The following is a 25,893-nucleotide window of genomic DNA, read 5'->3' as shown; positions in this document are numbered from 1 at the left end:
AAGCTGCCCCATGCAGTGACCCAAAGCAAGGAGCCCGTCTGCAGGAGAAGCAGGCTGGGAAAGTGCTCAGAGTTACATCCAGACAAGCTCTGACTGCCATTGCTCATGCTTCCACATGAACCAGCTGCTGCTGGACATGCCAAGCTTGAACTTTGGAAATTCAGATTAACTCCTGTGCTAATCAGAGGGGATGACAGGGCTAAAAGGGCCATCAGTCCAGCCCAAGAGTGTTTATGCTTTTATGTTCTTGGCTCTTCTATGGGGTATCGTGATGGTCCACACCAGCCAGAGGAAGAATCACAGCAGGTACCCAGCCAGGATTTGAAATTCTAGAGGATTCAGTTCCATTGAGACTTTCTGCTTTTGAAGGAGTTGCCACTGAACCTCTTTCTGCTCCAGTTTCACTGTCTGTAAAATGGCTATAAGTTCTTTACCAGGCGTTTTAGGGACTCAAACTTCCCTGTTAATTGTGTAGTACTTTAAATTCCTCAGAAGAACCATTGCATTCAGCTCTGATATAAATGGACTCACATGTGCTCAAGAGGTGAAAGCACTAGGACCCTTCTGCCGAGTTCCTACTCTGTCTCCTGCAATCTTGATGCCTACACACAGGCCAGACTCCTTCCCAGCAACAGCCGGAATAACTCCACTGAAGTTGGTGCATCTGTGCCTGCTTATGCCAGCACTAAATTTAGCCTGTGCATTCATCATCAAGTTGTTCCAATGAGTTAGTTAGAAAAAAATCTCCAAGCACAGTCATACCTGTTAGGAAGAATGACTTAAAGAAGCTACCCCGGCAGGCACTGTCCCTGCAGCCAGGAACAGCACAGGTTATCGCCCAGCTGCAGGGGCTGTTACCGGGTGGCTCCCGGAGAGCTGCCCCGCGGGCGTGCAGCCAGCTCGGCCACACGGTCATTACCACGGGCACGAATTTCCGTCATTCCTCCAGCAAAACCAACGGCAGCAGAGAGCAAAGTAACGGCCCGGAGCACACCGCGGGCGTTAAGTGTGCATTGAGCCGGCCCCAATCCCTGGGCAAACACACGGTCACTGCCAACCAGAGCTTCCCTCACAAGGCGGCCCCGTCCCCCTCCCCGCCGCGCTCGGCTTTGTCGCCCCCTCCCCGGCGCCATCTTAACTCCTGGCAGCCCCGCGCCCTTCGCCTGCGCTGCCACTCGTGCCGCCGGCGGCGCGGCGGGACCAGCCGGGCCCCAGCGCAGCTTTGGCGGGAGGGACCGAGGAGAAAGAAGCGGCCTCCGCCGGACCCACGGCTCTAAGGAAAGTGCCGGAGAGGCGGCACCCCTTTCCCGCACAGAGCCACCGCCCGACCAGCACCGCCGCTCCGCGCCCTTCCCCAACATGGCCCCGCCCGGCTCAGTTTACCGCTCGCAGGCCGGCGGGCCGGTCGCTCGGGTGATGTCACGGCGCGCCCGTTTCCATGGGAACCGGAGGCGCGGGCGGTGGGAGCGCCGCGGGCCGCGACCGCCGGGAGCGACCCCCGATCCCCCCGGGAGCGACCCCCGGGACCCAGGGACATGTTCGCGGACAGGACGGCACCCGGTGCCGACGTGCAGTCGCTGTGGAGGAGCGCCCGGAGCGCGCGCTGCGAGGCGGTGAGAGACCCCCGGGGCGGCCCCGCTCCGCGCTCTTGTACCACCGGGCCGGGCAGGGGCGGCTGTCAGGGCTGCGCCTTCCCCGGACCTTCCGGGGTCGTGTCCCGGCTGTCCCCCTCCCTGTTCGTCGGTGACCTCCCCGCAGGCCCCGCGGCTCCAGCGCGGCCCGGGACCGGGACCTCCCGCGCAGGTTGGCACCGCTCGGGGGCCGGGGCAGCGGGGCCTGTGTCTGCCCGCCAGCTCCGTCCCGTTTTGCTGATTCAGCCCCTGTGTGCGAATTGGCAAAGAACCACCCGAGCGGCTGCCGCCCCGCAGTTTGAGAACTGATAATGCTGCGCTGTCACCGTGTGCGCTGCTCGCTCCTTACTCTGGACCTCGCTGCCGCCTTGCCTTCTCCCGTCCTTCCCATTCCGTGCTTTAGAGCACTGCCTGAATCTGACTGGCATTCGGGCATCTCTGCCTCCGATCAGATAATGGAAAGGTCACAAACGCATCACCTACACCTGGGCAGGTACAGAGGTACCCTGTGTTTAACCATGAACCGGAGCTGTGCAGAGGGGCTGGAATGTCTCTGTGAAACGGCAGGAGGGGGAAGGTGCTTTGAATGCGTTGTGCAACTTGTTTTTCTGCTTGGATTATAGACTGCCTGTCTTCTTTTACTAGAAAGCTTGCCAGACTGGGAAAATTTCAACAGCAGAAGCTGCAGCACAGTCTCATATGGCCCAAGATGCAGCGGTGCAGACAGAACAGAGCAAAGATGCTGTCCAAGACTTCCAGCAAGAAGTCCAAGTAGATTACGCTGGGCTTTTATCATTCCTTCAAAGAGTGGAGGATGCTGTTATCAAAGAGCTAAATAAAAACTGGAAAAGTCATGCCTTTGATGGCTTTGAAGTGAACTGGACAGATCAGGATGAAACAGTAAGTGACAGATTTCAGGTCATTGTCCAAGCAGAATCAGTTACTCTAAGTTGTTAGTCCTAGTCCCTATTGCTGTGATTGTCCTTGCCAGGTTCTAATAATTAAACATTACCAGTTGGATTGCCTTGGGGTTTTTTTCCAGCTTTCTCCTTGCTTGGTAAAACTGTTCTTCCCACTGGTGAGTGAGCTGTAGCAGCAGTGAGAGGAGGAAGCCTGCAGTTGGTGTAGGCTTTCCTTCAGCCCCTTCAGAGCACTCCAGCCTAGCAGGGATCTAGGAACAGTTGCAGTCAGTGAGTTGGCAGCTCTGCCTGCTTAGATTATGTTTGTTTAGTGCATGGTGCTTAGGAATGGAAGCAATATGTATCAGACAGTACATGTTGGGACTGGCATTTTCAAACTGTTACTTGTAGAGCTCAGCGAACGCCAAACTCACACCTGGCAGCTGCTGTAAATTCTTAGGCACAGCCTTCCAGAGCTGTGCACTCTCTGAGAGGTTGTGTTTGATTGACAGTTGTGTTGTGGGTTTGTTTCCCAACAGGAATTCAACAACCTTTTCACATAAATTCTTGGACTGAGGAAAACCCACACTGCAGCCACACAATCACATCAGGGGTGGGCACGGATCTCATTTCTCTCTGTTCAGAGATTGTTGCCTCAGTGCTTGGATTTGATCTCTTCCAGGTGTCGTGTTTGCATACACTGTCATACCCAGAGGCTCAGGATCAAAACCTGCAGGTCACCAGTGTTTCATGGAATGCCACAGGATCTGTCATTGCATGTTCCTATGGCCGGTGAGTATCCGGATGGAGCTGGGAGTGCAGCTGAGGCTGATGTGATGTCTCAGGCTGACCTGAGGTCTAGATATGTTTGCTTTCTTTGCAGTAATAAACTGACATATACATATCTATATCTACATACACTCCTTATGCAAGTTAAATAATTAATCTACAAAGTAACAAAATCTCAGGGAAGTCCTGAGATTATATCTTTTATTTCTTCTACCTTCCCCCCATCCTGAAAACAGATACATGATCTTACTGACTTGTTTCTAGGTAGAGTCTGTTTGAAAAATGTAAAGAGCAGATGCACTTGCAAATATCTGTAGGTGAGGTTTGGGAGAATGCACTTTATCTTTACTGAGATCGTGATGTTTAATGTGGTCTGTGAGCACCCTGGATGAACCTGGCACCTGTTCACACATGTGCCTGGTGCCATGGACATGTAACAACCCATGTTTAAGGGTTTCACAAATCATTTATCTAAACCGTTAATGTCTGTAGCAGCCCCCTCTTTTGTGGCCCTACTGCTGCCCTTACTATTTCTTTTTAATATTCCCCTTTTCCTTAGATTAAAAGCCCCAGCAAAAAGGGTATCTGTGAGACAATACATAGGGAAGAGTAAAACAGGGCAAACCTGTATGTTGCTCCTTCTGCTCTCCCAGTCTACAACTGTTTGCAGATAAGGATGTGGTTTCTCCGTCTGTGGGTACCTTCAGCAGAATTCCTTCCATGAACTTTCCATATGCACCCTTCTGATTGTTCCCATTATTTGAATGGTGGGTAGGTCTTGGAATAGGGAAATTGTACCCAAAATTTACTGGCTGCCACTTTGTTGTAAGCACAGACATGTGCTCTGTCACATCCTGTATAAACCAGCCCACAGAGAAGTTCCATCCCCTCATGATGGGACACAAAGCAGCGCATTGAGGTGACTAGTGGGGAATCTCAGAGCTCTGCTGGACTGGAATCCTCTGGAGCACACAAAACAGGATATAGCTTTTTGTTTTTCAGGTTGGACGATGGGGACTGGAGCACAGAAAAATCCTATGTTTGTACCTGGAATCTGGACAGAAGAACATTGAATCCACAGCACCCCGACGTGGTGGTGGATGTTCCCAGTTCTGTCATGTGCCTGGCTTTCCATCCCTCCCAGCCATCACTGATAGCTGGTGGGTTGGTCTTGCCTCAGACCATGCTCGAAACATGCCCTTTTGTCCTGCAACCTAGATCCTTTGGTTTCTCTCTCTGAGCCCAGCCTCAGATTTCCTTTAAAGGAACAGCATTGCAGCTGTTCATTGCAGGAACTAATGCCCACCAACACAGATAAGTGCACTGTTGCATCTGAACTGGGACTTACTGCCTCTTTAGTGACAACTGCCTTTATATCCCCTTCTCAGAGAGAGGTGGCAGAAGAAAATCCATCTCTGGCTGTAAGAGAATAAGCCTATTTCAGCAGAGCAATATTCTCTTACCCCAGAGCTGGCTGTGCCCTGCACAGAACTGCCCCCGACCTTTGAAGCTGGTGGGTGTTTCCACTATTGCTCCATTTGTGCATTTGTTCTGAGCTTAAATGTTTTATATTTGGCCTTTCAGGTGGCCTGTTCAGTGGGGAGTTGGTGGTGTGGGACACCAGCAGGACAGAAGACCCTGTGATCTGGAGGACAGGGATGACAGATGACACCCACACTGACCCAGTCTATCAGGTAACAGGGAACACTGACAGCACACAGGGCTGGGGACAGGTGAGAGTTGCCATTGCTGTGTGTTACCTCTTTGGTTCCCATCCACAGCCAGGCACTTCACAGACATTTCAGCAGTTAGATTCTTTTTTGGTTGGCTATTTTCCCCCAAATCTAGCTCCTGAACAGACAATTAGCCTGTAAAAAAATAACTTTGCACTGTCCAGGATAAACAAAGAGCAGACCACTGTAATCATTTATTAAGGGAGATGCAGCCAATGATACTTGGAGTGATTTAAAAACAAGTGGGAAAGTGTTACTGATCCTTGGAAGCTTAAAGCCACATGCTTTAAGGGGATTTACAAGCTTGATATGTAATCTGGCTTCCTAAGGATTTTGCCCTTCTGGGGCCTTGTGACTCTGGACATTCTGTGTATTTTTCTCATCTGCTACTCAGGAAAATGCTGTTGTTAGGAGCTGGGTGAAAAGTGCCATAAATGCCTATGCCCAAAACTGAGGGCAGGTGAACCACAGAAACTGCAATGGAGATTCAGCCCTAAACACCAGATGAGTTTCTCTCCTTGCATCTGTGTCAGCTCCAAAAGCTCGTTTGGTACCAAGCTGGTGCCTGGCTCTGCTCCTGCGTCCGGGTAGATCCAGTCACCGCAGGCTGCAGGGGCTGGGCAGTTGTGACAGTCCCCGGTGGCCTGAGCTCGTGGCATCTGCAACAGGTTAAGTGGTTACCTGACACCAAGCACAGAAATCACGCCTGGCTGATGAGTGTGGCCACAGATGGGAAGATCCTCGTGTGGAGCCAGGAGCAGGATGGGCGGCTGGCCTTGGCTGAAGGATTTGCCATCGTGGCTCAGCAGATCCCTCGCAGCACTCGGCTGAAGAAGGTGAGTTCAGCAGCTCAGAGAGTGCCCTTTCCACAAAAACACTCTGAACCCCGGAGCCCAAGTGTCAGAGCTTGCTCTGCTCCAAGAAGGGCCAGGAAAAGCCCCTTGTGAACAGACACCCTTGATCCACAGCTCCTTTGCCATACGGAAATCATTCTTAGAAGACTGATAACAGCTGAGGTTTTGCCAGGCTCTAAAGAGAAGTTTCCGGGATGGAGAACTTGCTTGTAGTGTTAATTTCTGTGAACCCCTTTATAGGAAGGATTACAAACACGGAGCTGTCACCAGCTGTGCCGTGAAGAGCCTGCTGGGCCCCCAGCCGGCCCTGCCCTCGTGTGCCTCTCTGGAGCCCCAGCTCACACCAGCTCTGTCTCTTTCCCCAGGCGGGCTGGGCAGAGGCAGCCGTGGGGGTGACCTCGCTGTCCTTCTCACACTTCGATGCCGATGTGTTTGTTGTGGGTGTGGAAGGCGGGTGTTCCCTGAGGTGCTCTGCCGTGGCCCAGGCTCCGGCTCTCCCGCGGCCGGCTGGCTCCGTCGCCCTCCGGGCACCGGCGGAACTCGCCTTCTCCGCTCATGCTGGGCCCGTGTACTCCGTGAGCTGCTCGCCCTTCCACAGGCAAGTGCTGCATGTGGGACACTATCGCTGCCTGGCTCTAAACGCAGATTTTTCAAATAGCCCCCGGGGGTGTGAACAGCTTCCAAAAAAAGGGTCAGCCGGCATTAGGAACTTCCCGTTATAGGAGAAACAACATCCACTGGGCGCTGGTGAAGCTGCCTACTGGACTATGCTGCATGTAGACACATGAGCACCTTCCTTAGATCATCCTGTTTGTTACAATTAAAACTCAGTTTAAAGCCAAGGAGATGGAAAAGTCCTTCATTTGGGCAGATCACTGAGTATCTTACTGAAGATTTTTCTGACATCAGCAGCTGCCAGAATTTAAATGAGAAGCTCCCATCTCTGCCAGCAATTCACCCACCATCCATGGAGGCCCCAAGCCCTGTTTCTGTGAAACATGCTGACAGTCCAGGTTTGCATTTAATTTGCATGAGACAAGCCCAGCTCGAACAATGCCCAGCTCCAGATCAGCAGTTCTCAGGCAGCCCTGGGCCACAACCCATCAGTGGTCAATACAAGCCCTCATTAAGCTTAATTGAGGGCAGTAACAAAGCTGCATCTCTACAGCCCACAGCACAGCCTGGCAATTGCTGCTTTAGGAAACACAGACCTTCACAAAGCAGGAATATTGTCCGAGGTCATGCTCCTTGACTGATTTTTGTTCTTTATCGTTAGCAATAAAACAGAAAGAGCTGTTTCTTGCTTCCTGCCTCCCCCAGGAACCTCTTTCTGAGCTGCGGGACCGATGGACAAGTTCACTTGCACTCCATGTTGCAGACACAGCCCCTCTTTGCTCTACAGTTATCAAAGAAATACCTGTTCTCTGTATGCTGGTCTCCAGTTCGACCACTGGTTTTTGCAGCCGCGTCTGGGGAAGGCAAGTAACTGCGGGTGCCTCCTCTTGAGCATAAAATGAAGAGTGTGTGCTGGGTATTAATGAAAGTCAAGTCGATTGTAGTGATTAGCAGATCCCACTAGCACAGAGCAGTGGCCATTGTTTACGCTGTGTAATTGGTACAAAGGAGTAGTATCTAACTCTAGCACGGTGAACCAGCACAGTTATTTTTCACTTCTGATGGTACCTGAAAATCTGTTGCCACAGTCATTCACAGGAATACAGCACAGCAAGATCATTACGGCTAAATCTAGTTCCAGCTTGTTTTTGACATCGACTTCCAGAACTAACGGTTTAAAATGAAAACTTTTTCTTTATAAAATTACCCAACCATTTTTGAGTTAAAGAAGTGATATTTCACAGAATTTGGCAAGCTGGTTTCAGGTTTCTGACAGCAGAACAAATCTGTGCTGCCTGCAGTAATGTCAGCTGTCTGTCACAGCCTAGACACCTATCAGCAGGGGAAACAGGTTAAAAATAACTCTCAGTGTCAGACAAAGCAGATACTTACCTACTGTTAGATGTGATGTCTGTTGCCATGAAGCTGCAATGAATGTCTGTGTCTGCAGGAGAGGTGCACCTGTTTGACCTGGCGAGGAGCATGCAGAAGCCTGCAGTGTCCCTGAAGCAGTCCATGAGTGACTGCCCTGTGTATTGTTTGGAATTCAACACCAAGCACACGCGGCTGCTGGCAGCAGGGGATGCTGCTGGGACAGTCAAAGTCTGGCAGCTGAGCTCCGACTTCACGGAGCAGGGACCAAGGGAAATGAATCACCTGGAGCATCTGGCAAGTGAGATCATGGACTGAGGGAGCAGCACAACAGCTTGTAACTGCCCTGACTCCAGAACAGTTCCCCACTCACCTGTTCCAGTGTTGGCCTGGAAAACACAGGTAACCAACAGCTGGAGCTGCCTCCCCAAAACAGTTAAATTTGCATTTAACCATTAAACACAAGATGATGTGGTTCGACCAGTAACTTTTATTGAAGCACACTGCAACATGTTTCTTTTCCCTAAGAGTTTTAAGCTAAGCACTTTAAGGTTACATCATAAAGTAACATTGATTATTGTAGAGCACAAAGAGAGAGAGACACATGCAGAGCTACAAGTCAGCAAACGTGAGCATGTCCTTTGCATCTTTTGGTACTAGTGTTTCAGATCAATTCACAAAGAGTGAACGTGTAAATTCTATGTAGTCGTAGGCAGAAGGCAGTTCCCTGCCCTTGCCATCCATGTAGGGTTTCATGTGAGAGATGCAATAATCGGCCTGTTCCCGGGTCAGGTTCTGAAAGAGAGACAGTGTGGGGGTGAGAGGGCTCTGAGGCTGCCAAGGGGCATTGACAGGCAGCCCTCCCATTCCCCAGGGCAGAAACCAAGCAGCACAACTACACCAAGCATGGAAATGCTCTGGCTGTTGGCACTGTTCAGTTAAGGGTTGGAAGGCCTGAGCAGAGTCTTCCCACCAAGCAGAAGACAGAACAGGTAACTGGGACAAGGAAACACTGCAAACTCTTTATTTCCCTGCCAGCTGGTGGTATTCAGACAGGAAAAACTTGCTGTCTTGGCAGGGCAGTGAGAGGGAGATGTTCATACTGTCTAAACTTAGGCTCAAGGTTTTCCTTTGAATTGCTGTCTGGAGAAACATCCCCCAACTAGTTTCCCAAACGATGGAAGGGAAATTCTGAAGACAGTGCACATTCTCTTCCAGGCTTTTGAGTAGCTCTTGTTTTATTCAACCTGAGCAGTTCTTGGGTATGTAAAGCTCTTCCTCTATAGAGCCAAGAAAGCAACTGAGTAGGACTGTCACAGCAATTTCAGTGTTTGCTGCAGGGGATCTCCTGGCAGGGTCAGCACTGACTCAGCTCCCGTGACACGAGCCTCCAAGCCCTTGGTGCTGGGCTTTATCTATGAACAAGAGTCCTGTATGTTCCTCCCTGAGGGTCAACAACCAGCACTTACCTGGTAGAGCTCCTCCTTGGTCACGTAGGGCTTCCCCTCGGAGCTGAGGGCGCGGAAAGCGCTCTCGATCTCCTCGCTGGATTTCACGTTCTCCGTTTCCCGGCTGATCATGAAGGCCATGTACTCCTGCAGCGAGACGTGTCCGTCCCTGCCAGCAAAACACAGTGTGAGCACCCAGAGCACAGCACGGCCAGGCCCTCCAGAGAGAGGCTGGAACTGTTCTGCCCGGAGTGGAAGTCTTAACAGAGGAGACTCAACACCAGATCATTCTCTGAAAGTGATTTTCTTCTTTGCAAGCATCAGTCTTGCCTCCCTTAAGGCTTTCACATGAGTCATTGTAAAAACCACCACAGCTCTCAGCCTTTGAAGGACCTTCCACCCAACTCCCCAGCCAATACCTCCATGTATTTTGCAGTGCAGAAAGGTCCAACTCACATACCTGTTGGGATCTACAGTGTCAAGAATAGACTCAAACTCAGGGTCTGGCTCTCCTTCCTCAACCATGGGCAGATCGTAGCCAAGAGAGCGCAAGCAAGACTTAAACTCCTGGTGATTAAGTCGTCCAGATTTGTCCTTGTCAAAGTGCCTAAAAACAAAACCAGAACCCATGTGTCAGTTATTGAGTCCTGGGCTGAAAACTAGATCAAGGTTATAACCAGGCCCTATTCTGGACAAATGAGTTTGTACCAATAAGTAATTCTATCTAGCATACATAAAAAATACGCAAAAAATTCTTAACTTTGCTTAAAAATCAGCCCTCCCCGAACAAAAAACCCCCAGTTGTATTCCCAGCTGGAATGCACTGGCACTGCCAGCAGCAGGGGCTGGAGGCTGTTGGCCTCTGGCAGAGAATGGGGCAGCTCAGCACAAAGTGGGGCGGACAACAAAGGATCCTGTAAACGGGATCCATGTGCCAAATATCTCCCAAGCCCTCCTCTGGCATGTGTTCCTTGCGACTCACTTGAACATCATGCTGAACTCCTTCAGGGCCTCCTCGGTGACTCCAGTGGTGTTCCTGAAAAGGAAGCAGCAAAGCTGATTAGCTGTGGTACTCCGAGTCCAGTGGCTGCACCACACAGTGAGGACAAAGGAGCAAACAGCCATTCAGTGTGGGAACGCTTGTACACACTTATTCCACAGAACAAAACCATTCCACCAAGATCCCACCCTTGCTCATGGCCAACAGGAGCTATTCCAAAACTGCTCACTTCAGCCCTCAGAAGGGAGCTGGGAGGTGGTGGGCATGTACAAGCTCAGAGCATCCACTGATCTGAGCACCGGAGACTCTCTAGCACAGACCATGCAAGGCTGGCTGCAGACACGGGCAGGTGTGGCTCCTGTCTTTCCACCACCCCAAATCAGACACTTCACAAGTGGGGGCCAGGCAGTACCGGGCTTGGATCTGCTGTTCCAGGTTGTGTTGCATCCTCATCCCCAGCTGGTCCAGCTGGTCCCACTGCTGTGCCAGCCCCACAGTGCTGTGTTCTGTGTATTTGTTGTCCAAGATAAGTGCCTCTTCCATGGCTGCTCCAAGGTCCTCAATCTTCTTCAGCTGGCTTCTCATAGCTCGGATCTCTTGGTGCTTGCGCTGTGAGAAGGGAGCAAAGAGGAGAGAAATCACGGGGCACCAAAAAAACCCACTTAAGTTAGAACAGAGGCTGGCAGTGGAGGAAGGGTTATACTATGTCCATATACTGGCATTTGTGAAATTAAGTTCACAGCAATGTTCATCTTCGTGCTCACTATCAACCAGGACATGGAAACCAGTTCTGGAGACTAAAAAAACTCTTATTAGGAAAAGTGCTGAAAATACTGTGTCCTCTCTCTGGCCTAGCCCACATCCTTTAAGAAAAAGGAAAAAATACGGAAAACTGCATCAGTGTTGTTTAATGGCCTGCAATGTAAGTAAACATCAGGTATGTAAATAAATAATCCCAGAGGTGTCCAAATGTCTAAAATCACTTAAGATTTTCCCACACAGTTACATGCATTTCTCTTCCCACCCTGTGTTCCCCAGCCAGCTGGAAATGCTGTTTGAGCCATAGGTGAACATCACTTACTTTTGTAGCTTCCAGCTGTGACTCCAGTGTTCCTGATTCCTCCACCATACATGACCTAAACACAGAACAACAGTGAGAGAAGGCACTTATCTCATTAAAAAATGGCACGTGGGGCTTGAAATTAACAGTCCTTCCTTGAAATGAAAAATCCTTACAGATATTTAAACACTGGTTTTGTGTTTTGTTTATTCTGACTCATCCTATTTTAGACTGGCACTGTACATTTTGTCTGATTCTTATTTCTGTATATAGTTAATTTCTAGCCCCATTTGAAAGGCAACGTGATCAGCAGCCACACTTCATGCCAGACTCAAAGCACCCGCTTTACTGGACCTCACGGAATTAGAATTTAGTGCAGTCCCACCCCCTGCCCCGTGCCCAGCACACACCACACACACCAACTGCAGGTGAGTCACTGGGGATGGGCTGTATTTGCAGTCAGGTACAGGAGCTCTACAAAGGTGTGTTACAAAGGGGAAAATGAGGGTAAAAAAAGATGGTGAGAACTACTGGTTTGGTTGAAAAGTAATCTTAATGTGGCAAAATCCTTGCAGAGAGCTACAGACCTCTGCTGCTCAGTAGTGCCTGGTGGAAAGGTGCCTTTCCCACCCCATCTCTCCATGCTGCACCCAGAGCAGCTGAGGTTCAGCCACTCTGCCCAGTGATTTCCACCCTGAGCTTTACATGCAGGTCCCCACAGTGGCCAGGGGCTCCGAGATCTTCATACAGACTAGCTATGGACAGTCTCTGGATGCTGCTTTTCCCCCACCCCAAGATCCCAAGCAATCTCTAAGCAGCCGTGTTTGGGAATCTCTGTCCTTCCAACACGTACGGTGAGAGCTCGCACTGGATGACCCACACATGGACAGTGAGTCTGGGTGCTGTGCAGGTGGGGTGTCCTCTGACTCTGGGGTATTAAAGTTCCTAAAACCTGAATCTCTGGTATTTCAGTCACTAAAACCAGGTTTTCATCCCCACTGGACTAAGTCTTCCCACATGCTTTTGAGCTTCTCAAGAATGTGGATTTCAAGTGCTGAATCACTCTGTAGCAATGAAAATGCACCAAACATCTGGGTGTTTCTCACCACAGGGTTAAGGCTCAGACTCAGCGCCCGCCTGGAGATGAAGCGCACGCCCAGAGCCTTGAGCAGGAAGCTGGGAACCAACCGTGGAAAGAACCAACAGGGAAAACAAACCTCCAAGCATCTCTAAGCCGTGAAAGTTAGTTGGAAGGAAAGCGAGCCTTGGAATTAACGAGTGCGTTTGAAAACCAAAGTGAGGTAAGAAAATAAGAGGAAAAAACCTTCCAGATAGATCATCCCCAACTTCATACTGATAGACACGAATGACACGACGATATGCTATGCTAGTCAAAGGAAAGAAACCAAGTAAATTCCAAAAAGGAAGAAAGAAAGAACAGAGGAAAGAACACACCAAAACACGGCCACTGCAGTGGAGCCACACTCCAAGCCAGCACTGCCTTGCAGCAAATACAAGCAAGTACTTAATAAGAGAAAATTACTTAAATGCTGGTTGCACATACACAAAAATAAACCGTTATTATTTTCATGTAAGTCACAAAAAAGTGAGTCTCTCTAAGAGACAAACTGAAGTTTTGCAGTTAGCTCATCTACAGATTGTCTAAAAGCTTTTCCTAAACTCCAAATTGTTCTTACTCCCTCCCAGGGAACACCCCTCCCAGGCAGTGCTGGACACACACAAGCTGCAAAGCAAGGAGTGTGCATGGCAGATCTTCTCCTGACACTTTCCTGAAGCTCTGCATTCCCTCTCGCCAAGCCAGGCTAAGCACAGCCAGTGCCTCTTGGAACTAAATCCACGTTTTTAATTTATTCACAGAGAATTAGGGACAAATTCTGCCTGGCATATCAGCAGCCCTCTGGTAATTTGTTCAACAAAAGAGCCTGGCATGAGGATCTCTAACTCTGACCCTGCATCTTTCAGTGAATGGCTCCTTTCTGTTCACTCGTTCTTGGATACCAGAACTAATCTACAACACTGCTTGACAAAGGAGCAGGGAATTCAGCATCCATTCCAGGAAAATCTGCTCGGTTCCATTAAACTGTAAAACAAAACCAGGCCAAACTATTTTTATCTGGCAGAACACAAGAGACTGTGATCCTTACAGAGCAAATAAGCAGCAGAATTATCTGTGAAGATTCCACCCTTTTATTAGGAAAAGCTTTCTCTTTAGGAGCAAGGCCCTGGCCTCCTCCAGCCCTGTGCACAGGCTCACACACAGCCTCTGCCCTGGCCCAGAGACTGCTGGCATTTGACATCATATCTTATCACAAAGCCTCCACTGTGCTGAGACTCGTCCTGCTGAAGGAATTTAACCAGACAGACACATTTGCAGAGGCTTTGCTAGTCTGAAAACATTTAAAGATCTTATTATTTCCTTTCTACTTCCAGACAAATGGCCAGCACACATCCTCAATTGGAACCATTGCTATGGACACAGAGTGGGCTTAAAACTGCTGGCAAACTCCAACAGCTTCTTGAAATCATGTTGGAAGGTTGGCTTTTTCCTGTCAAGACTAAAATCTGTGTGGGCCATAGTTCTTGCAGCAGATTAAAAATGGGCAGTTCATATTTGCGAACTACAGGGTTTTAAGATATGTAATTTCAGCAAAATGTTGTAAGGATCTTCCCTTCTCCTTATCAAAAGCAGTCAACACTTTAGAGATTTCACTATTCTCAGAACAGTCATGGTCAAATGTTTTATTTCACTATGCAAGTCTCTTAAGCTGAAAAAATGTCAGAATAGCCTGCCTCTGAAAAGCAGCTACACTCTCACATAGCTTCTCAAATTAAGGGGCTTTTCCTGTGCAAGCCCTCAGAGAAAGCAAGAGCAAAAGTCAGGAATTCCATGGTGTGCCAGTGGCTGCCTGTTGTAATTCTGCTTTTGACTAGGAAATTGTTATGTTTCTACTGGTTCATAGTTAACTACTCCAAAATCTTGTTTCCTGTGTCTGTGCACCTCAGCAAAAGGTTGTTCTTTTCAAAGAAGAGGGGTTTGAGTACAGCTTTCACAAGCAATGTAACGACAGGAGAAAACACAGAGAGCAGAACACGCCATCAAAATTTAAAGATATAAAATTCAATACTAACCCATCTAGCAGGTAAGTCCTGTAGAATGTGAAGATCCAAACATCAGGCAGCAGGACAGAGACAAGACAGTAAGAGAGGGATAGAGATTTGGGTGGGAAGCAAACATCAAAAAGTTAAAAAATCATATTTGTATTTCATTATTTCATGAAGACACACAGAGAACTATTTGTAAACACAGAGACAGAGAATCACAGGGTTACATGGAACAGAACTCACCTCCTCTGACCCCCAGCCAGAACCTGTCAGAGCTGCTAACAGCACTGACTGAGTGCAGGCACCCGCAATGCTCAACCTTGAGACTTTTTATTTCTAACACAGTTAAATCTTTACTCCCTCTCCTTAGAGAAAGTTATTATTAGACAGTAGCCCTGGGAAATGATTATGAAGTTTAAAGCTCTTTTCACATCTTCTTTCTCTATCTGAACTCCAGTAAGATTCCCAATACACCACTCAACACAAAAGGAGCATTAACAGAAAAGCCGCTGGCACTTCAGAGTCTGCTTGGAGCTATTTGTGCTCCACCTCCCCAGCTGTGCTGCAGCCTAGCTCAGGAATAAGTGTAGAAAAATGAAGTCCTGGATAACTGGAATTACTCTACGAAAATTAAATCAGAAATTGGAACATCTTTAAAGTCTGGTGTTTCAGGGCTTTTTATTTCCCCTGTAGCTAACGGGGCCTCCTTCAAATCCCAACTGGAGGGAATGGACAAGTCCTGATGAGCTGTTTTCCACTAGGAAACATTCACAACTGCAACAGTCCAAAGAGGATGCACACAAATACTACCTAAGGGATTCTCTAAGGGCAGGTCCTGGAAGGACAAACTATACCTGGTCTCCTGAATCCACTGATGGAAGGCATTGGCATGCTGAGCAAATTCCTGACGCAGTTTGTCATTCTCTTCCTGCCTTCGCTGTTCCTTCTGCAGCTCCAGTTCACGTTCCTGAGAAATGAACAACAGCAATTTCAGAGAAATAAAGGGATTGGTCTCATCCTGTAACAGAAAGCAAAAACTAAAAGCTGCATCCCAGCACAGTTCTAAGCCTCAAAACAAGATTGAGGATATCTAGAGAAAAGCATCTGAGGTGATAATTCAGAACTGAAGTCCTAAGAACTGGAACAGAACCAGCAGCTGCTTCATTGCATAGCAGAGAAGTTAAACTTGTATTGCAGTTAGGAAGTGAGACACACATGCTTTGCTTTTGGAAGAGCCACAGATGGATAACCATGAGAACAACTGACAATAGCACAACTTTATAGTTAACAGCAATTTTTCTTTGCTCATGAATTTTGAGATATTTTGACTGTATTGTGGTGACAAACTCTTGTACCCATTATCTCAGAGAACAGCTTCCAGGGACAACTCAAAGGTCATAAACTATGAAGAGAATCTTTCCCTCACTGACTTGCCTTGATAATTTTCTGCAGATTCCTCCAGGTTTCTTCAAGAGCCTCCATGGTGAACCAAGTGTAGGGGTTGGAGGCCACACGGAAGCTCTTGATCTGGCGATCAAGCTCTGCCAGCTGGTTGAAATCAGCTTGGGCAGAACTTAGGGAGGAACGGAAAGCATCGTGAGCTTCTCTCAGGGCTTTGATCTCCTCCAGTGAGTTACAGCGCACAGGATCCGTCAGGTCCTCCTCAGCATTCTCAAACCAACTGTTGAAGGCAGAGGCCTTCTTTGCGAAAGTCAGGAACAGATCCTCAACCTTGAAAAGAGAAAAAATCCAGTTGTTCAGTAATGGAAATATTCTGTATGAGCTCATCTGGAATTAACTAGCAAGAGTTTGCCTTGCAAGCGTCTCAGAAATTCTTATGTTAATTCTCCAGGATCCCCAAAATCATTAGCTGCAAAAGCACGAACAAGCTACAGAAGTTGCACGTGTGTATTTTTTATGAAGTGCCCACTTAGAGTTTTGTAGCCCCATGGTTGGCCACTCACCTTTCTGAAGTGCTCCTGAGCCTCCAAGAGTTTCTTTTTCCTGGCAGCAGAATTAGCCAGTAGCTGATTCCAGCGTTTCATCAAGGAAGCATGCCGGGCCTCAATGGCCTTGGACTGGATGTGCTTGGCTGCAAGCAGCTGGTCTTTGAGAGCAGTGATGTTTGCAATTCCCTCCTGCTGGAAAGCCTGAAGTCCAGCATCAAACGTTTCCTGAAGCATTAAAAGAACAAAAGGTATTTTAGATTGTATTTTTCTTTAGTCCTTCCACCACCCTGCATATATTTCAAACATGGATTCTTGTGTGTTCACAAGAGTTCAGCTGGTCCCTCCCTCCTGGGGTGGCAGCAGCATCAGCACTGACCTGTTTGGTGAGCAAGGTTTGCACTGAAGAGAGGTCACGTCCGTAATCATCTGTCTTCAAACTGTTCTCCTTCTCTCCTGGAAAATAAAACAAAATTGGCAAAAATGTCATTTCTCCATCTCAAACATTCCCTCTGTTCCATATTGGGTTACTACAAAAGCATAAAGGAGGGACAGCTCTGCTGATTACTCTGGGCTTAGGTCTTCTTATTACAACAGCACATGAGGAGCTACTGAAGACCTTTTCTGGTTTGTGACCAAATACTGTACTCCAGTACAGAACATACCTATCCACGACTCCACCACATCTGCTTTCCAGTTGAACTGCAGGAAGGCTGAGTTCTCATCCAATTTGGCTTTCCTCTGAGCTGCTGCTTTCTCCAAATCTGACACCTTGCCTCTGAGCCCCTTCATCTTGGCGGTGATGTTTGCCTCGTGGTGGTTGTTCTATGTGACAGGGAGGAAAAAAAAATATAGGCATCCTGTGTGATATTAAAATCATCTGAGGCATTCAGGACGTTGGTGACAGGGCAAGCACTTCAGCTGAAAGATACTGTCTCAGAAACAGCTTTGGAAAGCAAAAAACCAACAGCTTATTCAGCCACAAAAAATGAGTAAGAGCTCTTTTCAAAGACATGATAGAGAAGAGCAAGTCTACTGTAAGATGAAGATGTCCTGGGGAGCCTTTGAAGGTTTCTCTTTAACAGTTCGTGCTCACCTTTTTAATGAGATCCTCTCCATTAGCACAGACATCGTTCACTCTGTCCTTGTGGACAGTAAAATCAGTCTCAAATGCCTCGTGCTTCTTCAGCAAGCCCTGCAAATACAAGACACAGACACTTCTAAAAATATTCTCTCACCATTTATTTAAAAGTATTTAATTTTATAAATCAGCATAAACTTTTCCTGTCAAAAATAAGTCTTAGCTGGTTAGCACAGCTTACTAGTTTTCTGTGGACAAAAGGAAACTGAGACTGACTTCCAATCAGAGGTCAAGAGATGCAAAGTTACATCAAACTGCAAGTAATTTCTACAGGAAATAACATGATTGGGATGCTTTCATAAAGTGAATTTACATTTTTTACAATGTAGGCCTTGAAAAGGAATCAATAATAACCGCTAAATTGTAAAGACAGTTAAAGAAAAGGTTTGTTATGCTCTAACCAACAATTAAAGTGCTGACAATTTCCTCCATACCTGGATTGCAGCAAGAGTGTCCCCATAATCCTCACTGGCTACCAGTGTCATTTTCTCATTGATCCAGGCTTCTTCTTCCTCAACATTTGCTACAAACTGCTGATACTCCAGAGACTCCTCCAGACGCTGACCCCTGTGTGGGGAAGGTAAAACTTCTCAGTGTTGCTTTATGGCATTGAGATGTAAGATAAAAACAATGTGCAGAACCTGAACCTCTACCCTTCACTCTTCCAGGAGCAGCCATGGCTGGAGCTCCAGGAATTCCCTGGGCTACAAAGCCTGCAGTTGCCAAAGGACTGAAGCAATTCCTCTCCCAACAGTTTCTAATCAGGAAAAACCTACTGGTAGTGGCTTAAAGTCAGCTGATTGCAAACCTGCAGTTTCCAACTGGTGCAAGAAAAGGCTAAACACAACATACACCTCAAAAAGAGGCTCATGTTTCTACTGAGGAACATTGTCAATAGTCTACTTGTAGAGTCTGTGATCAGTGATAGATGGTGTTACATCATATTCCTAATAACCCATTCCCTGAAATTCTGTAAATCTGATCATTGAGTCCATGTAACTTTGAATTCATACTGAATTTTACAGAAATTCATACCTAGCAGCTGCCAGCTGTTTTAACTCTTTCCAGTGATCCACAAACTGAGCCAGTCTCTGCTGTATCTCCTCCTTTCCAATTGTGTTGTCATCTGAAAGCTTCTTACCCGTGTCCAGTACACCCTGCAGAAAAACAGTTATTGGAACATCACCTGCCTTCTTCATGTGTATTGCTTAGGGTCCACCAAAACTACTGCTGGCTTTCATCTCTTCCACAATCAAGAAAGGTGCTGCTTATAGAGAAATCTGTCATGGGGAGAGGCATTTACCTGGATAGCAGGTTCGTGGGCAGCTAATTCTGCTTCCAAGCGCTTGTGTTTCTTCCTCAGATTCTGCACACCAGTCAGGTCTCTGCCATAGTCCTCTGAGCTAACCAACAGTTTCTTCTCTCTAAATTCAACAAAGAGGGGAGAAAGATAAAAGATGAAAATTACTTCTAAAGGTCTAACCTGACAAAGAGAACAAAAAACTCAGATACATAACTGCTCTGCATTGCACAGAGACCTTGGATGTAAAAAGTTATGTATAAGAGTCATTAGCAAACAGCAAGTGGCTCTTGGAAGCACATTCCTGTATGAGGGAAAAAAGGGGACAAGAGGGCCCATCATTTATCTTTGAAGGACAGAATTCCCCTGTATTCTTTTTAAAAATATGGATGTCTTTTGTAAAGTTGTCCAATTTTTGTTTGTTTTAGAAGCATGACAAAAGAAATGCTCTAACTGAAATGATTTCTATCAGCCTCATGTCTTTCCCTCCTCCCGAGGTACTAACACCAATGTGGAAAGACCATTTGATTAGTTACAACTGGCTAGAATCAAGAAACTGAAAAAGGTTTGAATTTTTGGTAGGAACTTTCCCAAAAAGACTAGAATGAAATGTCTGAGTCTAAACAGTGTTTTTCTGCATACTGGAATTTGACCAAAGAAAACTGCAGATAAGGAACAACGCTCAGAACAGCTTTTCTGGAATGGCAGCAAAGGCGATCTCCTACAGACACACAGTTGTTGGAAGGCAGCTCTAAAGCCACACTAAAGGCTACGAGTGTCATTGGCAAGCCCAGAATTCCCCAAACACCCACTTGATCCAGGACTCCTCGTCGTCCATGTCCCGGAAGAACTGGTGCAGGCGGTGGCTCTCGTTGAGCTTGGCGCGGCGGGCGCTGGCCATGCCCTTGATGCGCTGGAAGCGCCCGTTGATGGTCTCGCGTTTGTCCTTCACTTGGGACGTGTCAAAGGCACTGCTGGTCATCAGACTGTCAGCCTGGCTGTTCAGGTCCTTCAGGCGGTCCTGGACAGAGGGGGAGAGAGAGCAGGCATTGCTCAGAGCTCGTTCCTGTGCTCATTGTATCAGGATGAAAATCAGAATCTGACTCGCAGCCACAGGTTTTGTTACAAACCACATTTCAACAAGTCTGTGACTGCAGCAGCTATCAGGAGCTGTACCTATAGAATTTGCTTATGGCTATGATTTATCTTCCAAAACTAAAAGGGAAAGCAATACCTCATGAGCAGATATATCAGCTTCCAGTAGCTGGTGTTTTTTCAGAAGGTTGTTAACAGATGCCAAGTCCTTCCCATAGTCTTCAGATGCCAACAAAGCCTCCACCTGGGGATGGTAAAGGAAACACAAAATGAAGAACAAATTGTGTTTCACAAACTCCTTGAAACTCTAATACTTTAAAACCATGCAAATTACTCCTCAGTTTTCTACTAAACCTTTACCTTGTCACCTGTTTAATACCCAAAAGGTTCCACACAAATTTTCTTCTTCCCACCTTATTGTTTATAACTAGTAACATGAACACATACATGAGAATTTTACTAGTAATTGGGGTTTTTTTTTAAACAAACCTAGACTTGCTCAAAGGTAAACAGTGCTCCACAAAATCTAACGTCAGCAAAGGTAATAAAAAACTGAAAAGAAGACACTTTGCAAGTAATTAATTCCCATCTTATTACCTCTGAAAGCCAAAAGTCAAAGTCCTTGATTCCAGTATTGAAATTCTGTTGCTTATTAGCTTCCTTCAGTTTCTGACTCTTCTCTGCTGATTTCTGTACCAGGAATTGCCACTGGTCAGCGAGGGCAGCCAGGCGTGCCTGTCAGAAAGTGGGAAAGATAAGTAAATGTCACAAATGAAACATGAAAAAAGTTCTGATAAGTGCAAAACCAGAACATGGTGGAAGCCTGGCTGTTAATTGCAGATATGCAAGTTAGAGTCACTATTTTGTGCTTCCCGGTTATAATTTACACCTCAGATCAGAAAATTTATCCTCCTTGAGACCGAAGCAGAACAATTCACCTGATCTACACGGTGTAGTTGAAACACGAAAGCTTCTATAAAGCAAGATTCGTTCTAGAGGGACAGTGTCCTGCCTCAGTTACCCAAACACTGCTCAAAGCAAAGCCAAGCAAGACTCGAAGGTGCCCACCTTGACGGCGTCCTCGCTGCCGGCACACGCGCCCCTCTCGATGAGAGAGTTGCCCATGTCGATGACACCGCGGATGCGGTCGGCGTTGGCGTGGAGCTCAGCTTCAAAGGCCTGGTGCTTCTGGTGTTTGCTCTGCAAGGACAAACCCAACACCATCAGCCACTGCACGAAGGGCTCCTCCATTGTTCTCATGGGCTTCTCATCAGCAGCTTTCTCTGATGACGTTGCTCTCAGGGTAGGGTATTTACTGCTTGCCCCAGTGGTTACTCTGATTACCTGAGTAACCACCAGGTTCTGGCCTGGCAAAACTGGGAGAGCTGATACACAGAACTCCGGCAGCATATTCTGCATTTCACAGGTGCCAATGCACAATTCCCTGCACTGAGCTAAGCTGTTACTGCAGTAAAGACTCCTAGTTTTCAATGCACCCCTTTGAAAAGCAGCAATTACACATACCCTGAGTAGAGTAGATCATCCTTTCTACTCCTACAGTAATTGCACAAATTTCTACTTCCCTTCCTAATCTATAGGTAATTAACAGAAATCACTGCTCCAGCTTATCTGCTTTCTGCACCTTCGTGATATTAGTCATACACAGCCCCATTATACAGATACAAAAATACTGAATTAACAGCCAAAAACTTCTAAAAAACGTAACTGAATTATTTGGTAAGAATTTTTCTCTGCCAAGTTGAGAGCACCATGAGAACAACAGGAGCCTTGGTGTGGGAAGGAGTGTGCAGCTCTCATGTATCCACGATCCATCCACCCACCAGGAATATGACAACAGCACAAAAGTGACAAGACAGAATTTGCAAGTATAAACTGGAAATGCTAGTGACACTGGACATGGGTAGAGAGTCCTAGAGAATGGAATGAAAGGAAATGTTAGATCAAAAATAAAAAAGGAAAAATACTATAGTGCTGGTATGAGAAATTCTGCATGAACTGCTTCGTTTTGGGAACTGTAAATCCCAAATCCTGCGATTATAAAAGCGTATCCTTCAAAGCTAGATCTACCAACTTGGAAAATTCAATTTAAAAGCTGCCAATTGCATATCTCCATATAATTACCATGACAACAAATTGCAGACAAGTCTTTCTAGTTTAATATAATTTTTTTCCAACTAAAAAATAGAAATTTAATGTACCACACTCTGAAGTGACAAATGATTCTTTAATTCCTTACTTGCTAGCTTCCCCTTTCTTTGTTCTATCTTCTCCCTCCACATATCCTCATTTTACTCCACTCTTTGGATCCTTACAAGTGCTGTCAGCTTTCCATCTGGTACATCTCTTTTTCTGGAGTGTTCTGTTTTATTCCCTTCTATGCTATTGCAAGAACTAAGCCAATCAAGACCTATCATTACTGAATCCTCCATCTTCAGCATTTGATTCTACAAACACAAGCTCATGGATTTGGCATTATGCCCTGTGTTAAATCATCACAAGTGATGATCCAACAGCCAAATTTCTGAAAAAGGGGGAGAGAGCCCCATTTTCCTATGGGCTAACTCCGAGAAAAGCCTAAACTACATCATTAACACAGCATAAACTAAACAGATCATGCAGAACACCTGCAAAACAAATACATAAATAAATGATGCTGAATAGGAATTAACAAAAAAGCCACACCCATATGACGAGGATCAACAGCTGTACCTGGATGGAGGTCAAGAACTAACAGAAAACAAAGAGATTGCATGAACTGATGGATGGAGCAGCAACCAGAGCTTGGGCTTACACAGAAGCTTATACAAAGAAAATAAATTCACATACCAGGGCTAGTCCAAACTACTTACCAGCAGTTTGGAAAGCTATAAAACAGATTGAGAGAAGTAGTTCAGTGCATTTATACTACTTCATAAACCAGAATTAAAACATAAGAGGTAACTTTATTCATTAATACTGAAAAATAAATGAGATTTCACATTTTATAATGTAAAAGAGTTGAGACCCAAGAATTCCATTTCCTTGTTTTATTGTATAAATGCTGGGAGAGAGACAGAACAGCCACTTGGGTTTCTTTAGGAAACTTTCTGCTGCAGATACCACATATCTTATTAATTATATACATGAATAATTAATTACAGGCATGAATAATTACTAACCTAGTCCTATTTTGGGTCTCCTTTCATGCATAATGTAACTTCCATTTTCTCCTTGTTAAAAGGAGAACATGTCCAACAAGATGCACTATTCTGTCATCTCTGAACAAGAATTCCTGAGTATGGATTTTCAAACAGGAGGAGGCCTTGCAAAGTTAACAATGATATTCTGATTTTTATGCCAAGAACCACATTCACCTGGATATTTGTGGGATCCTTATAGGACTCATCACTTGCAGTCTGGAGCTTTTCACTGATCCAGGCTTCTATTTCATCCACATCACGACTGAACTGCTGGAGGGTTTGAGACTCTCCCAGCTTCGATCTCTTCTCAATCATTTGGTCTTTCAGATGAAGCCACCTGCAGTAATTTGACACATACAATAAACACAACACCAGAGCCACATGAGGCATCACCTTCAACAGTTACAGAACATCCCTAAAGAGGATTTCCAGTCATCTGCCTTCTCCTCCCAGGGCAGCACTGACCTGTCCAGGACCTCGTTGCGCCTGTTGGCAATGACTCCCTTGGCATAATGATCTGCAGCAATCAGCTGGTCAGCAAAGGACTGCAGGACAGCAATTTTCTCTTCCTATTCAAACCAAAAACCACAAATTAGAACTGTGGTTCCCCAAAGTCAAATGATGAGCAATGTCTGGAACAGAACAAGCCTTTTTATCTTCTTTAAATTTACATTATTGGGACCCTGTGAAGGAAGTCTCTCTTCTACAGGACTGCAGAGCTCAACTTAGAACACTTTTCATCTGTGGCATTTAGGAAAATAGGATCTTTTGGGCTAAAAACTTCAGCAGTATGATCTCTCAAATCTAGGCAGCTTTCGCTAAATAAACTGGAAATAACCTCTTTTCTGCCACAAATAAAGGGAAAAAGTAATTTCAAATCAGTAAATTTACACAAATACTTGCCACTATTTCTACACTGTCTGTAGGCAATTAAATACATCCTGATCTACATAAGCTGCTTCTAAATTTCTGCAGCAAATTTCACATGGCTGAATATTCAGAACTGAACTTCAGAAGCAACACGTGGCAGGAACTCCTTTTGCTAATAATTCGCATGAGAAAAATGAAACTATTTTCCCCTTACTTCTACACTCCTCACCTGGACATTGATTGCTTTATCAAAATCTTCATGTTTCTTGATGAGTGCCTCCACACTGTCTAAGGAGTCTCCTTTATCCTCTGTATTTAGGAAAGCCTCCCGAGCAGCCATCCAGTTTTCAGCTTGTTCACAGTCCCGATGAAACAGCTGGGAGAAAAAAATCCAAAGCATGAGCAAGACTGATCAAGAGCACCGTTATCACCATGGAATGATAAACTTTTTAATGAAAAGAGGAATTATTTCTTTTATCCAAACTGCAGCAGGGTACCTGTAGCTCCAGGCACTGGTCCAGCATCATTCTGCGCTGGACCCAGGCCTTCTCCAGGTCTGTCCGTTCTTGGTCCAGAATATCCAGTTTCTCTTTGATCTCTGGGCTGGCATAGTGTCCGTGGGCTAGAAGTTGTTGTCCAAACTGTTCAAATGCTTGGAAAGTGCCAGCTCTTGCATCAATTTCCGTGCGGTGCTCCTGCAAGGGGAAGAGATGTGCTGCTCAATAACCAGAGCTGGAACTCATCTATTTTTGGAATTCTAATTGGAAAGTGTCAGAAAAAAAAACTTGTTGATGTTTATGAAACACTTATCTTTCACATACCTGGTGCCTTTCCAATAAAGCTTCAGCTCCAGTCACATCCTTTGCGAGTTCATCTGAAGAGACCAGGCCCCGGATTCCATTGATCCAAGACATGAGGTCCCTGTGAACACACAGTAATAGGGAATTTTTCCCTCCCTCCATTGAAATAAGTCACAACAGAGAGAACAGTCCTTTTCTGAACTCTTCGTAGAAATATTCCTGTGGAACAATAAGCCATGTATACTTTACTAATAATAAACAAATTGAGAGGGGGAATATTGACTACCTGAAGTCACTGAGGAAACGCTGCAGGTCATGAGAATCTCCCAGCTTCTCTTTGCGCTGGTCAGCACGTTTTCCCAGACTATTCCAAGCCTGATTTAACTCAGTGCATTTTTCTTGGAGATCTTCAGCAGATTCTGGATGTGACTGGATCAGACGCTGGGCAGTTTCACCAAGAGAATTCACCTAGGATTAGGGAAAGGGAAATGAACACAATGAAGACAGGGAGAACTGCTATAGTTCAATCATTTCTGGTAGATAAAAAGAAAGCTTTGGGTTTTCTTCCTCAGAATCTCACCTTGTCTCCCAGAGCCGCCAAGTCTCTCTCAAAGCCTTCATGTTTGCGCTGCAGAGCCTGAACACTGGCCAGGTCGTGTCCATAGTTGTCTGTATTTAATGCTTGATTCTTCTCCTCTATCCATTCTTTGGTTTCATCAGCATCTCTGATTTGAAGGAAGGAAAGGCAAAACGAGAATTAAAAGACCACCCTCCACTGAACAAGCTGGGGGTTGAATATGATTTGTTAAGAACAGGTTCCGCTATGTTTTAGAATTCTTGATAGACAAAGCATTTGAGTCAAGACCAAACAAACCCCTCACCTGTGGAATCTCTGGACCTCATGGGCACTGCCCAACAACTGGCTCCTCTCCTCTGCCAGCTGCTGCAGGGATCTCCAGCGCTCATTCAGCTCCTGGATGAGGGAAGTGAAAAGTCAAGACTGGCCTTTCACTACCAG

At 46.3% G+C, this 25,893-nt stretch overlaps 2 protein-coding genes across 4 annotated transcripts in view; one reads left to right on the top strand and one right to left on the bottom strand.

Moving 5' to 3' along the window:
* Nucleotides 1–1,320: 1,320 nt before the first annotated feature.
* DYNC2I2 (dynein 2 intermediate chain 2) lies at nt 1,321–8,369 on the top strand. Its single transcript, XM_066201518.1, is given in 10 exon segments — nt 1,321–1,533; nt 1,536–1,613; nt 2,277–2,531; nt 3,213–3,322; nt 4,322–4,479; nt 4,904–5,013; nt 5,721–5,888; nt 6,272–6,504; nt 7,227–7,384; nt 7,972–8,369. Coding segments are annotated over 10 exon segments (1,683 nt in total). The 5' UTR covers nt 1,321–1,359; the 3' UTR covers nt 8,211–8,369.
* Nucleotides 8,363–25,893, bottom strand: part of SPTAN1 (spectrin alpha, non-erythrocytic 1) — a 45,884-nt gene continuing 28,353 nt past the window's right edge. For 2 of the 3 annotated variants that reach the window (XM_066201514.1, XM_066201513.1), the window contains exons 29-58: nt 25,757–25,848; nt 25,456–25,600; nt 25,162–25,343; nt 24,897–24,996; nt 24,573–24,770; nt 24,305–24,451; nt 23,671–23,774; nt 23,380–23,542; nt 22,876–22,890; nt 21,074–21,205; nt 20,603–20,740; nt 20,145–20,249; nt 19,723–19,931; nt 18,914–19,034; nt 18,646–18,767; nt 18,045–18,177; nt 17,566–17,664; nt 17,135–17,294; nt 16,849–16,925; nt 16,488–16,697; nt 15,958–16,254; nt 15,378–15,490; nt 14,551–14,568; nt 12,725–12,787; nt 11,422–11,476; nt 10,753–10,949; nt 10,323–10,376; nt 9,801–9,947; nt 9,362–9,509; nt 8,363–8,687 (exon numbers count right to left, since the gene is read on the bottom strand). In XM_066201514.1, coding sequence (XP_066057611.1) covers nt 8,562–8,687; nt 9,362–9,509; nt 9,801–9,947; nt 10,323–10,376; nt 10,753–10,949; nt 11,422–11,476; nt 12,725–12,787; nt 14,551–14,568; nt 15,378–15,490; nt 15,958–16,254; nt 16,488–16,697; nt 16,849–16,925; nt 17,135–17,294; nt 17,566–17,664; nt 18,045–18,177; nt 18,646–18,767; nt 18,914–19,034; nt 19,723–19,931; nt 20,145–20,249; nt 20,603–20,740; nt 21,074–21,205; nt 22,876–22,890; nt 23,380–23,542; nt 23,671–23,774; nt 24,305–24,451; nt 24,573–24,770; nt 24,897–24,996; nt 25,162–25,343; nt 25,456–25,600; nt 25,757–25,848 — 3,870 coding nt within the window. In that variant the 3' untranslated portion in view covers nt 8,363–8,561. The remainder of the gene's footprint in view (nt 8,688–9,361; nt 9,510–9,800; nt 9,948–10,322; nt 10,377–10,752; nt 10,950–11,421; nt 11,477–12,724; nt 12,788–14,550; nt 14,569–15,377; nt 15,491–15,957; nt 16,255–16,487; nt 16,698–16,848; nt 16,926–17,134; nt 17,295–17,565; nt 17,665–18,044; nt 18,178–18,645; nt 18,768–18,913; nt 19,035–19,722; nt 19,932–20,144; nt 20,250–20,602; nt 20,741–21,073; nt 21,206–22,875; nt 22,891–23,379; nt 23,543–23,670; nt 23,775–24,304; nt 24,452–24,572; nt 24,771–24,896; nt 24,997–25,161; nt 25,344–25,455; nt 25,601–25,756; nt 25,849–25,893) is intronic. The other variant, XM_066201515.1, reaches the window with a different exon arrangement.

Source organism: Chamaea fasciata, unplaced genomic scaffold (genome assembly GCF_029207755.1).
Source record: "Chamaea fasciata isolate MVZ Bird 193981 ecotype frontalis unplaced genomic scaffold, bChaFas1.0.hap1 SCAF_20, whole genome shotgun sequence".
Lineage (NCBI taxonomy): Eukaryota > Metazoa > Chordata > Aves > Passeriformes > Sylviidae > Chamaea > Chamaea fasciata.
This window is presented reverse-complemented; position numbering and strand designations above follow the sequence as displayed.